This window comes from Ahaetulla prasina, chromosome 4 (genome assembly GCF_028640845.1).
Source record: "Ahaetulla prasina isolate Xishuangbanna chromosome 4, ASM2864084v1, whole genome shotgun sequence".
Taxonomy (NCBI): domain Eukaryota; kingdom Metazoa; phylum Chordata; class Lepidosauria; order Squamata; family Colubridae; genus Ahaetulla; species Ahaetulla prasina.
The window spans coordinates 3243710-3257257 of record NC_080542.1 but is presented as its reverse complement, the minus strand read 5'-3'; the positions used below and the strand labels follow the sequence as shown (position 1 = coordinate 3257257).

The 13548-nt window shown below is 45.8% G+C and overlaps 2 protein-coding genes across 6 annotated transcripts in view; one reads left to right on the top strand and one right to left on the bottom strand.

Moving 5' to 3' along the window:
- The window catches only part of LOC131196697 (hydroperoxide isomerase ALOXE3-like), a 30240-nt gene extending 29634 nt beyond the window's left edge, over positions 1–606 (top strand). Inside the window, exon 15 of the mRNA XM_058179832.1 lies at positions 63–606. Coding sequence (XP_058035815.1) covers positions 63–242 — 180 coding nt within the window. The 3' untranslated portion in view covers positions 243–606. The remainder of the gene's footprint in view (positions 1–62) is intronic.
- A 4875-nt stretch (positions 607–5481) lies between these two features.
- Positions 5482–13548, bottom strand: part of LOC131196696 (polyunsaturated fatty acid lipoxygenase ALOX15B-like) — a 29392-nt gene continuing 21325 nt past the window's right edge. For 3 of the 5 annotated variants that reach the window (XM_058179827.1, XM_058179831.1, XM_058179830.1), the window contains 2 exons: positions 11790–11960; positions 5482–10950 (listed from right to left, as the gene is read on the bottom strand). In XM_058179827.1, the coding sequence (XP_058035810.1) occupies positions 10732–10950; positions 11790–11960 (390 nt within the window). In that variant the 3' untranslated portion in view covers positions 5482–10731. The remainder of the gene's footprint in view (positions 10951–11789; positions 11961–13548) is intronic. The other 2 variants (XM_058179828.1, XM_058179829.1) reach the window with 2 other exon arrangements.

Below are 13548 nucleotides of genomic sequence, written 5' to 3'. Positions count from 1 at the left end.
GGTCCGAACCGGCTAAATACCACCTGTGGATCTCACAATGGTTTTCTTTCCTCTCCTTCCAGAGATCGCTGGGTTACTACCCTGAGGAACATTTCACCGAGGAAGGCCCAAAGATGGTCATCGCCACTTTCCAAAGACACCTGGCCAAGATCTCCCAGGAAATCGAGGAGAGGAACCGACGCCTTCCGCTGCCATACAATTACCTTAACCCTCCTGAGGTAGAGAACAGCATCTCCATCTAAGGACCAGGTCACTGGTCCTGTTGTACAATGAGGTTCCTCAGCCCACCGAGTCGTGGAGGACCTTCCATGGAAAGACACCGGTCAAGAGTTAGGACACGTCGTGTAGATGGAACTGACCTCGGCCAACAACATCCAGAAATCTGGTTGTGGGACCGAGAAAAACTGTGTTGAGGGTGTGGAAACGAGTGAGCTTTCACTGTGTGGTCATGCCAACACATCTGGACATTTTTGACCCCCTCTTTGTGGACCCTCAAAAAAGAGAAAGACTCAGTCCTAGCTCTGCCACCATCTAGGCCCTCACTAGAAGCTCTACTCCATTTCTCCTCTGCTGTTCCTTATTTTAGGACTGAGAGGTGGGGTCACGCTGTTGGAAGAGAAATCCAGTCGGGTTCCAAGATAGGAGATAGAACGGTGGAAATAAAATGGAGGCAGGCTGCAGGAAAGGATATTTCTGTTTATTTGGTAGTGACAGCGGCAGGTTCCTGGAGCGGCTGACAAAACGGGTTGGAGATTAGGTGGGCTTTTATACATTCATTGGGGCTTCGTGATTGAGATGTTTGTCCCTCTGCACGAAGATGTCCTTTCATGTTTTAATAGCTGCTGCCAGATTCCTATAGGGTCATGTAGGGATCATTACTATGGCTCTAAGCCAGGGGAGTCAAACTCGGTTTCATTTAAGGGCCCATATCAGGGCTGTGTTTGACTTTGGAGGGCCGGAGTGGGCAGGGCCAGGGGTGGGCGTGGCCATGGTGGGTGTGGCCAGCTCAACGTAACTCTGGAGGCTGGGGAGAGCAAAAAATGGGCCTTCCGGTCTCACCGGAAGTTGGCAAACGGGCCGTTTCCAGCCTCCGAAGGGCCTCGCCCTCCCCAGACTCCTAGAAAGGCTCTTGAGGCCAGGGAGAGAGAAAAATGGGCCTACTGTGCCATCACGTGCCAGGAGAAGCTCGGGGTTGCTTCTCTCCTTGATTAGTTACCATCCATTGTTTCTTGTCCTGCCTTCTGATGCTTTCGAGTTCATTGAGGGCCACATCAGGGTTGTGTTTGGCCTCGGGGGGGGGGGCATGGCCAGCTCGACATCACTCACGTTGGGGGCATCCGTGGTGGCCAAGCGCTAAGTCAGGATTTCCCTGAGACACTCCCTCACTCTCATTATAATCTCCTTCCTTCCTTCCTTCCTTCCTTCTTTCCTTCCTCCTTCCTTCCTCCTTCCCTCCCTCCCTCCTTCCTTCCTTTTCTTCTTTTTCCTTCCCTCTTCATTCTTCTTCTTCCTTCCCCTCTTTCCTTGTTTTTCCTTTCCTTGCTCTCTTCCCGTCTTTTTCTTTTCCCTTTCTCCTATCCTGTCCTTTCCTGCACGCTCAAATGCAAAAAGGGGAAACATTTTTTCCTTTTCTTTTATTTATAGTTTGTTTTGCTAGCCCTCTGCAAGCGAAAACTGAGTTTCCCCCGAGCTCCATTTCCACCGGCAGAGGGCTGCAGGAGGCCGTATAAGCCAAAAACGGGGCATGAGGGGGGCACGTGTGGGGGGCCTCGAGCTCCGTTTTCCCTGGCGGAGGCACTGTGGGGCGGTCCTTTGCTATTTCCCGGCCGGACTCGGGGGCCAGATCTAAGCAACCACGGGCCACGTGTGGCCCACAGGCCTTGAGCTTGACACCCGTGCTCTAAGGCAAATGGGGAAGTGCAAATCCTCGGTGTTTTGCTTGTTTATTTTTTATTTATTTTTATTTGTCATAACAGAATACATAAGCATCACACAAAAGATGATATAGTATATAAACATATATATGAGGAAATATAAAGAGGTATAAGCGCATGTGTGTGTGTGTATATATATATATATATATATATATATATATATATATATATATATATATATATATATATATATATATATATATATATATATATATAGGTCTTTGGTTGTTGGGTTTTCTCCGTGTAAGATTGGAAGTGTCTTGGCGACGTTTCGAAGTCTCATTCGTCATCTTCAGGCTTCAGCTTCGTGCTTCTGGGAGCAATGTGTGATCGCAGCTGTTTCTTCCTTTTAACTGCTAGTGGGGTTTGAACTGATTGGGTGGGAGCTTGGCTGTGCTCTGATTGGATGGGGGTTTCTCTGTGCTCTGATTGGCTGGGGGTGTGTCCTGTGTTGGTGGGGGCTTGGTTGTGCTCAGTCTAGTCTGTGCTGCAGGGGGATTTGAGCTGGTGAGCTGCATAGCTGTTGTTTGGCTTTGTGGTGGTGCTACATCTTCATAGTGGGTGTCAGTCTGCTGCATGAATGGATTGGAGGGGTTTGAAATGGCTAATGTTGCAGCTGCGGTCTGGCTTCTGGTCCTTGGTCGTGCTTCATGATCAGTGTGGGTTTGGGTCTGCTTTCTGGGTGGATGTGCAGTGGTGACATCCTGTGTGGACCTTGTGAGTGTGGGTCTGGTGTCATTCCTCGTGTTAGGGACTCGTTTGTCAATAAGGGCGGGTTTCCAAATGGCTGGTAGGCGGGAGGTGTCATTTGAACCAATCAGTTCAAACCCCCACTGGCAGTTAAAAGGAAGAAACAGCTGCGATCACACATTGCTCCCAGAAGCACGAAGCTGAAGCCTGAAGATGACGAATGAGACTTCGTCGAAACGTCGCCAAGACACTTCCAATCTTACACGGGAGAAAAACCCGAACAACCAAAGACCTATATACAAACACCCGTGAAAACCTCAGAAAACAAATATATATATATATATATATATATATATATATATATAGGTCTTTGGTTGTTCGGGTTTTCTCCCGTGTAAAATTGGAAGTGTCTTGGCGACGTTTCGACGAAGTCTCATTCGTCATCTTCAGGCTTCAGCTTCGTGCTTCTGGGAGCAATGTGATCGCAGCTGTTTCTTCCTTTTAACTGCTAGTGGGGTTTGAACTGATTGGGTGGGAGCTTGGCTGTGCTCTGATTGGATGGAGGTTTTTGTGCTCTGATTGGATGGGGTGTGTTCTGTTTGAGTGGGGGCTTGGTTGTGCTCAGTCTAGTCTGTGCTGCAGGGGGATTTGAGCTGGTGAGCTGCATAGCTGTTGTTTGGCTTTGTGGTCGTGCTACATCTTCATAGTGGGTGTCAGTCTGCTGCATGAATGGATTGGAGGGGTTTGAAATGGCTAATGTTGCAGCTGCGGTCTGGCTTCTGGTCCTTGGTCGTGCTTCATGATCAGTGTGGGTTTGGGTCTGCTTTCTGGGTGGATGTGCAGTGGTGACATCCTGTGTGGACCTTGTGAGTGTGGGTCTGGTGTCATTCCTCGTGTTAGGGACGCGTTTGTCAATAAGGGCGGGTTTCCAAATGGCTGGTAGGCGGGAGGTGTCATTTGAACCAATCAGTTCAAACCCCCACTGGCAGTTAAAAGGAAGAAACAGCTGCGATCACACATTGCTCCCAGAAGCAAGCTGAAGCCTGAAGATGACGAATGAGACTTAAACGCCGCCAAGACACTTCCAATTTTACACGGGAGAAAACCCGAACAACCAAAGACCTATATACAAACACCCGTGAAAACCTCAGAAAACAAATATATATGTATATATATATATATAGGTCTTTGGTTGTTCGGGTTTTCTCCCGTGTAAAATTGGAAGTGTCTTGGCAACGTTTCGACGAAGTCTCATTCGTCATCTTCAGGCTTCAGCTTCGTGCTTCTGGGAACAATGTGTGATCGCAGCTGTTTCTTCCTTTTAACTGCTAGTGGGGGGTTGAACTGATTGGGTGGGAGCTTGGCTGTGCTCTGATTGGATGGAGGTTTTTTTGTGCTCTGATTGGATGGGGGTGTGTTCTGTTTGAGTGGGGGCTTGGTTGTACTCAATTTAGTCTGTGTTGCAGGGGGATTTGAGCTGGTGAGCTGCATAGCTGTTGTTTGGCTTTGTGGTGGTGCTACATCTTCATAGTGGTTGTCAGTCTGCTGCATGTATGGATTGGAGGGGTTTGAAATGGCTAATGTTGCAGCTGCGGTCTGGCTTCTGGTCCTTGGTCGTGCTTCATGATCAGTGTGGGTTTGGGTCTGCTTTCTGGGTGGATGTGCGGTGGTGACATCCTGTGTGGACCTCGTGAGTGTGGGTCTGGTGTCATTCCTCATGTTAGGGACTCATTTGTCAATAAGGCGGGTTTCCAAATGGCTGGTAGGCGGAGGTATCATCTCGTTTGTTCATGCTGTGTGGGCGTTTATCTCAATGGCTTCTCTGATTATTCTGTTGTTAAAGTGTTCAGTTTTGGCGATAGTTCTGGTCTTTTTAAAGTCAATATCATGTCCTGTGACTTTAAAGTGTTGGACCAGGGAAGAAGTTGGTTCCTCTTTTTTGAATGAGTTCTTGTGTTCTTCAATGCGTGCACTTATTCTTCTGTTGGTTTGTCGAATGTATGTGGTGGGGCAGGCGGTGCATGGGATTTCATATACTCCTTGATTTTCTAACTCAATTTTGTCTTTGGGGTTTCTTAGGATGGTGGATATTTTTCTGTTTGTGCAGAATGCTGTCTTGATGTTGTGTTTGTGGAGGATCTTGCTGATTCTGTCTGTGGTGCCTTTTATATATGGGAGGAGGGCTGAAGGGAGGAGGGCTGAAGGGAGGAGGGCTGAAGGGAGGAGGGCTGAAGGGAGGAGGGAGGAGGGCTGAAGCCTGAAGATGACGAATGAGACTTCTTCGAAACGTTGCCAAGACACTTCCAATTTTACACGGGAGAAAACCCGAATAACCAAAGACCTATATATATATATATATATATATATATATATATATATATATATATATATATATATATATATATATATATATTTGTTTTCTGAGGTTTTCGCGGGTGTTTGTATGTAGGTCTTTGGTTATTCGGTTTTCTCCGTAAAATTGGAAGTGTCTTGGCAACGTTTGACGAAGTCTCATTCGTCATCTTCAGGCTTCAGCTTCGTGCTTAAAAGCTGAAGCCTGAAGATGACGAAGCCTGAAGAAGCCTGAAGATGACGAATGAGACTTCGTCAAAACGTCGCCAAGACACTTCCAAATTTACGCGGGAGAAAATCCGAATAACCAAGACCTACATATATATATATATATATATATATATATATATATATATATATATATATATATATATATATATATATATATATATATATATATATATATATAAAGAAAAAAGAGAAACAATAGGTAGGACAGGAACGGTAGGCACATTTGTGCTCTTATGCACGCCCCTTATGGACCTCTTAGGAATGGGGTGAGGTCAATAGTAGAAAGTTTTTGGTTAAAGCTTTTGGGATTATGGGAAGAGACCACAGAGTCAAGTAGTGTATTCCAAACATTAACAACTCTGTTACTGAAGTCATATTTTCTGCAATCAAGATTGGAGCGGTTAACATTAAGTTTAAATCGATTGGTTGCTCTAGTATTATTGCAATTAAAGCTGAAGTAGTCTTTAACAGGAAGGACGTTACAGTAGATGATTCTATGAGTTAAACTTAGGTCTTGTCGAAGGCGACAGAGTTCCAGGTTTTCTAAGCCCAGGATTTCAAGTCTGGTGGGATAAGATATGTTGTTGTTTTCAGAGGAGTGGAGAACTCTTCTTGTAAAATATTTCTGGACACGTTCAATTGTATTGATGTCAGAAATGTGGTTTGGGTTCCAGACAGGCGAGCTGTATTCAAGGATTGGCCTAGCAAATGTTTTATATGCTCTGGTTAGTAGTATAGAGTTTTTGGAAAAGAAGCTACGCAAGATTAGGTTTACAACTCTTAGAGCCTTTTTTGCGATGTAGTTGCAGTGGGCTTTGGCACTTAGATCATTTGACATGAAAACTCCAAGGTCTTTAACTGAGACCTTGATTAGTCTGATTGATTAGTCTTGATTAGACTCAGATTAGTCTGAGATAATCTTGTCAGCTTCGGCTTCCTGCCTATTGCGTTGCTTATCTGGAGTTTCTGGCTGCCCTTCGCTTATGAATAGAGTGACTCAGTCTTTCCGAATGGATACAAAAATCTCCATTCCTAAAGACTGGGCCCTTCATGTTTTTGTTTGAGGCTGTTTCCCTATAGCACAGGAGTCAGCAACCTGGGGCTCTGGAGCCGGGGTGTGGCTCTTTCAGCCCCATTCTGCGGCTCCCTGTCGCTCAAAATACGTGTCAGAACCGCTAATGTACGACACCTGCCGGCATGCGATTTATTGAGCTTTTGTCGTGTCCCCCTCCCCCTCCGACGACCGGGTCTAGGAAGTCCATATCAAGCGTGGCCACGAAGCCTCTGCAGCTTTGCCAAATTACTTTCAGATTTCTCAGGGCAGGCAGGAGTCCAAGGTGTGACTTCAGCAAACTAAATGAGACTTTGCTTGACTCAAAGTTGCTTGACTCAAGCTGGTCCTTTATACAGGCTGTGGGGTGTGGCTCCATGACTCAGCACTTATCCAGGCCTGCCCCTCCCTTCCTTCTGCTGACGTCACCTCTCAGATCTTCGGAAGCAAGGATCGTCCCACTGTGAATTCTCATCCGCTGGATCTGCTGCCGGGAATTCCAGCATGTGGCTGGCTCTCTGCTCACACGCTGTAGGAGTGAGGTTTGTTTGTTCATTCCTGACATCCTGTCCAGCCATGGGGAGGAGGGAGGCATGACTGGCCATTCATCTTCATTATCAGACTCCAAATTTGATAGCAGGCCCGGGAAGAGATGGGAGGGGCCCGGCTGAGGAGAGGAGGGAGGACGAGGCACAACAGCTTTACAACCAACCATGGATAAATCCAAGAAAAGAAAAGTTTCGGAAGAAAACAGAACGTTTAATTCAACTACATAGGCTAGTTTTGTAGCCGCTGAAGAAATAGTCAGGCATGGGAAAGGGTTTTTGTGGCTCCCGGTGTTTTCTTTTCTGTGGGAAACGGGTCCAAATGGCTCTTAGAGTGTTTAAGGTTGCCGACTCCTGCTATAGCAGAAAAAAAAATGGGGCTTCTTTCTGCCATTAAGAAGACTCTTCTCCTACAGGGGAAATATTATATTCTGCCTCTTTTTAATATTAAGAGTAAAGAATATTTTATTCTGGGGACCGGGGCTTCCTGCAACACCATCTTTTATTGCCCAAGTGCTTTTTAGACTCCATAATCTGCTACAATGGCAGCCCTCTTGTAGATGTGGCTTTTGTTGTATAATTTGGCTTTTTAGTGGTGCGCTAGATGAAAAGCAATGGCTTTTTGGCAGCACCGAATCATCTCCATTTCTGCTTATATAAGTAGTCCTCGACTTACAACCGTTCATTTAGTGACCGTTGAAACTTACCACGGCATTGAAAAAAAAGGGACTTTTCCACACTTAACAGCCGGCACAGCCTCCCCAACGGTGATGGGATTAAAATTCAGACAATGCAACTGACTCACAGTTATGACGGTCACTGTGTCCCGGGATCACGTGATCCTCTTTTGTGACCGTTTGACAAAGTCAATGCAGAAAGTCAGATTCACGTAACAGCTGTGTTAGCAATTTAACAACTGCCGTGATTCACTTTAACAACTCTGGCAAGGAAGGTCATAAAACAGGGCAAAACTCAATTAACAACTCTCTCGCTTAGCAAGAGAAATGTTGGGGGAGGTCAGTTGTGGTGGTAAGTTGAGGACCAGCTGTATCTTATCTTTTTCCTATCTTAGGAAAAATAAATAATATTAATCTGTAAGGGATCAAACCAGTAGTGAAATCCATTTTTTTTAACTACCGGTTCTGTGGGCGTGGCTTGGTGGGAGTGGTGTGGCTTGGTGGGCGTGGCAGGGGAAGGATACTGCAAAATCTCCATTCCTACCCCACTCTGGGGCCAGCCAGAGATGGTATTTGCCGGTTCTCCGAACTGGTCAAAATTTCCGCTACCAGTTCTCCAGAACCTGTCAGAACCTGCTGGTTTTCAAACATGTTAAGTAATATTAATGTAATCAGCCCAGTCTTATTTTCTTATTTTATTCAAAACAAAGAGAGATCATCATCATCTCCTTTTAATGACCCCATAATCCCTTGCGGGGTGGAGTTCTGGGCAACTGAACGGAGCCGAATGTTTACTGGCCAGATGCTTTTCCTGTTGCCAGTGCGGAGTTTTGTTCGGCAGATATATTCTCAGTGTGCCCAGAGAGAGAAATATCCGCCTCTACCTAGGATTGAACTCACAGCCTCCTGATTGTGAGGCGAGAGTTCCACCTCTAGGCCACCGCACCGCACCACATTCAAAACCAAGAGAGATACCACTATCAAAACTGTCCACATATTTTCATATTTCTACGCCTGGTTTAATGGCTGCAATCCTGAACTCACATATCTGGAATTGTTCGCATTGGTAAATCTACTTCTGAACTCATCCAGGAACTCAAGCCATAAGCTTGATTAGATACAGCTTGAATGATACGAACCTATTGGTATTTTATTGGCAAAAAGTGTTGGTTTAATTAGGTGTAGGCGTGATTGTCTTTAATTTCCTAAGGAAGTCAAGGACAGCCTGTATTTATAATTAAGCAGCAAGGAATTTCAGAGGTGTGAAAATGTTGGAAATGTAATGAAACACTGGGCACATACTATCACATGCGGTGGAGGTGTGTGAAAGCAAAGAATTATTGGATAAAAATACATACATACATAGCGGTGAAATGCTCACGGTTCTGACCAAATCTTGTGATCTGGGAAGGAAGGTAAGTAGATTTCACCCGGATACATGGTTAGAAAAAAATGTTAAAGCTGCACATAGATTATACGCCAGAAATATTTTTTGTTAGGCGTAATACCAGAAAAATAAAATAAGGGGAATGTACTTAATATTGCATATTTGGACAGCTGCAAGAATTGTAGTTCTAAAAGTTCTACAAAGTTCTACAGTTCTAAAATTGTAGTTCTAAAAAGTCAGTTCTAGAGGAGATCAACCCTGACTGCTCTTTAGAAGGCCAGATCCTGAAGATGAAACTCAAATATTTTGGCCACGTAATCAGAAGGAGGGACTCACTGGAGAAGTCCCTCCCATGCTGGGAAAGATTGAGGGCAAAAGAAGAAGGGGACAACAGAGAACGAGGTGGCTGGACGGAGTCACTGACGCAGTAGATATGAGTTTAAATGGACTCCAGAGGATGGTAGAGGACAGGAAGGCCTGGAGGAATGTTGTCCATGGGGTCGCGATGGGTCGGACACGACTTCGCAACTAAAAACAACAAGAATTGTATTTGCACAGGATTGGAAAAATGAGGAAACACCGAGAGAAGGAGACGTAATTTTTTTTTTAAAAAAAAATATTCGATTGTGCAGAAATGGATAGACTGACATTAAAGATAAAAGAAAAGGAAGATGCAGAGTGCTTTCAAATATGGGATTTGTTTTACACATGGTTGGCTAATAGAGGCAGAAATTAGGAGCTGGGAAAACATTATTATGGAAGCGTTCGACCAGTGACGGAATGCTGCCAGTTTAACAACTGGTTCGGTGAGCGGGCATCTAAGGCGCTTGCGCGCAGCGCTGAAAATAGAGCATTTAGAAGCTCAGCTGCTTACTATACCTTCCAAGTCAGCAACAGTAAGTTGAACAGCAAGGGGAGGAATCAGCTGTGCGCGCAAATTGAGATGATTCTACAAAGTAGAAAATAAAGGACAGGATAGTGGGTGAGGCCAACTGCTCGGCGCTACCAGTTCGCCCGAACCAGTCCAAACCGGCAGCATTCGACCCAGACAATACACAGTTCACAAAGCACTTATGTATGTTAAATGAAAATGCACAAATAAGCTATTAAAAAAACAGAAAGAGGTGCGGAAACAGGATGGGTTACACAGAAACCCGAAGACAAAAATAAGTCAGCTGCCCTTAGCAACTGCCTCTTATTTATGACGGTCGCAATGTCCTGGAGTCTTGTGATCCCTTTTTCCGACCTTCTGACAGGCAAAGTCAGTGGGGGGAAGCCAGATTGGCTTAACAACCCTGTGACTGACTTAATGACTGCCCTGATTCACTTAACAACAGTGGCAAGAAAGGTGGTAAAACGGAGCAAAACCGCTTAACTGTCTTGCTTAGCGATGGGAATTTGGGCCTCAATTGTCATCATCGTAAGTCGAGGACTACCTGTATTTTCCACTAGCCCTTATAATTTAAACAACTTTTGTTTGCGTCTTTCTAAAAATACCCCGATGCGCTTTTTTGTTTTTCAAGAGGCAACTGGACTTTTTTCTTTGAAGAGGTTTCACTTCTCATCCGAGAAGCTTCTTCAGTTCTTTAGAGCAAAGAAGATCAGTTCTTCAGAACTGAAGAAGCTTCTCGGATGAGAAGCGAAACCTCTTCAAAGAAAAAAAAATCCAGAAAGTCCAGTTGCCTCTTGAAAAGACAAGCACCTTTGGGACAAACCGTGACCTAGATGACAGAAAACCTCCCTAGACATCTTTCTAACACATTTTTGTATCCATTAACACAATATAGAAACTTGACGCTCCCTGCTTGCTAATATTCGGTTGGCTTAAAATCTTCCAGAGAAAGGAGCCATTTAAGTCTTCCGTTCAAATGCTGACACTGTTCTCTATCTCAGCGGGATCAAGGTATTTGTAAGCGACAAGAAGAGATGCATCCTGTTTGATGAGACGCCCCTTCTCAGCGAGGGATTTATTCCTCTTCTTAATTTCCTCGGAAACCTTGTGCAGGTGGGCTTGGAAGGCTGCGATGAGGTTGATGGGATCCCTTTCAGTGAAATGACGGTGGGGATACTGACCCAAGGGAATCTGCAGGTGGAGGGAGGAAGGGAGGGAGAAGAAGGGGAAGGAGAAGGGAAACGAGAAGAAGAAGGAATGGGGGCAGAGAAGGAAGACGAAAAAGAAAAGGAGGAACAGAGACGGAAGGGATGGAGGAGGAAAAGAAGATGGGATGGAGGAGGAGGAGGAAGGAGGAGAAGGAGGAAGGAGAAGAAGGAGAAGGGAAGGGAAAAAGAAAAGAAGAAGAGATGGGGCAGAGAAGGAAGATGGAAAAGAAGAAGGAATGGAGATGGAAGAGATGAAGAAGGAAAAGGAGACAGGATGGAGGAGGAGGAGGAGGAGAAAGAAGGAGGAGGAGGGGAAGAGGAGAAGGAGAAGGGATGGGGAGATGAAGGAAGATGAAAAGATGAAGGATGGAGATGGAAAAGATGAAAAAGGAAAAGGAGATGGGATGGAGGAGGAGGAGGAGAAAGAAGAAGGAGGAGGGGAAGAGAAGGAGAAGGGATGGGGAGGCGAAGGAAGGCGAAAAAGAAAAGAAGGTAGAGAGAGGGAGCAGATGGAGAAGTAAAATGAGATGGGATAGAGGAGGAGGAGCAAAAGGAGGAGGAGAAAGAAAAAGGAAAAGAAGGGATGGAGAAGGAGGAGAAGGGAAAAAAGGAGAAAGGAATGGAGGAGAAGGAGAAAAAGAAGAAGGAGAAGAAGGAGTTTTAGTAGTCTTCTTAGAGGACCGTTGCATGGCCCTAAGAGTGTCCCACTACTCTGGACGTCAACCCCATGTCCATGGGGCACCAGGAAGGTGGGCCTGGCCGTTTCCAGACCACCGTGAGATCTTCTTGAGATCTTGTGATCAGTAGGGTAGATGCGCTCACCATGTCTCCTGTCGGGGCACTGAGAAGCCACAGAGTGCTGAGGATGGTGGCCGTCGTATTGATTTCTGGAATGGTCTCCTTGTAGCTCTTCAGACTCGCCCGGCCCTTGGTTTTCGGGGGGGGCTCCCTCATGGAGGAAGGGAAATTCGGCATCCAGGCGCCGAGATCAAACTGCAGCCCAAGAAGTCAAGAATTCACCCGCTGTCAGAACGGCCACAACTTCTGCCAGGAAATTTCCATTTGCCTAACTAGTTGGCCAGGCAATATATAAACTAACTATGTATGTTTGTAAGAAAGGCATGATATTGCTTTAAGGCTGTGCTGCACCATTGCAAGCATCCTGATTGGTTGAACTCTGCAGCCAATGTATAAAAGGACTACTAAATTATGGCTTGTGGGGAATCTACAGGGACGCTACAGCATTGTAAGCTGATGACATGCTGCAACTGTATATTTGAGCTTTATGATCGTTGCTTGATCATGGCTAGTTACTGATTCCTCAAGATACTGACTGTTGTGATTTGAAGTGTGTTTTGCCGAACTGAAAGAAGACCTTGTTTGCTGTACAAGTCTACGTTTGGTAAGAAGACCTGATCTTTATAACATCCCTGACTGGCTTTATATGTGTATGACCTGGAATTGTTTTTGGACTACGACTTTGCCTTTTCCCTAAAAGTAAAGGAATATCAAACCCCAGTTTGTCTACAAGTGACTGTTATTGTATACAACCAGTCTCAGTCGTTTTCATGCGTAGGGTACTCTGCTCAACAGTCCACAACCTTGGTTGTGAACCCAGATTACCCTTAACAACTTCACTCTCTAAATCACGGATGTCAAACTCAAGGCCCAGGGACCGGATCTGGCCCACAGGGTGCTTAGATCTGGCCCATGGGACCGTCCTGGAAACAGTGAAGGACTGGCCCGCGGTGCCTCTGCCAGCGAAAACGGAGCTCGGGAGGGCCCCGCGTGGCCCTTCCAGGCTGTTTTTGGCCGCGACCGCCTCCTGCAGTCCGCTCCCATTGCCTGCCCCCACCTCCCTGGCTCCATTTTTGCCGGCAGAGGACTAGCAAAACAAACTAAAAGCAAATCAAAAGGAGAAATGTTTCCCCTTTTGCATTTGACCATGGAAGAAGGGGCAGGAAAGGAGAAAGGGAAAGAGGAAAGACAAAAGAAAAAGAAGGGAAGGTGGGAAGAGAGCAAGGAAGGAAAAAGAAGGAAAGAGGGGAAGGGAGAAGAAAGGAGAAGGAAAAGGGAAGGAAAAAGAAGAAAAGGAAGGTGGGGAGGCGGGAAGGCAGGAAGGAAGGAGGGAGGAGGGAGGAGAGAGGGAGGAAGAGGCAGAAAGAAAGAAAAGGAAGGAAGGAGGGAGGAGCAAGGAAAAATAAGGAGAGAGGAAGGAAGAAGAAAGGAGAAGGAAGAGGGAAGGAAGAGAAGAGAAGAGAAGAGAAGAGAAGAGAAGAGAAGAGAAGAGAAGAGAAGAGAAGGAAGGCAGGAAGGAGGGAGGAAGGGAAGAGGAAGAAAGAAAGAAAAGGAAGGAGAGAGGGAGGGAGGGAGCAAGGAAGGAAAAATAAAGAGAGAGGAAAGGAAGAAGAAAGGAGAATGAAGAGAGAAGAGAAGAGAAGAGAAGAGAAGAGAAGAGAAGAGAAGAGAAGAGAAGGAAGGCAGGAAGGAGGGAGGAAGGGAAGAGGAAGAAAGAAAGAAAAGGAAGGAGGGAGGGAGGGAGGGAGCAAGGAAGGAAAAAGAAAGAGAGAGGAAAGGAAGA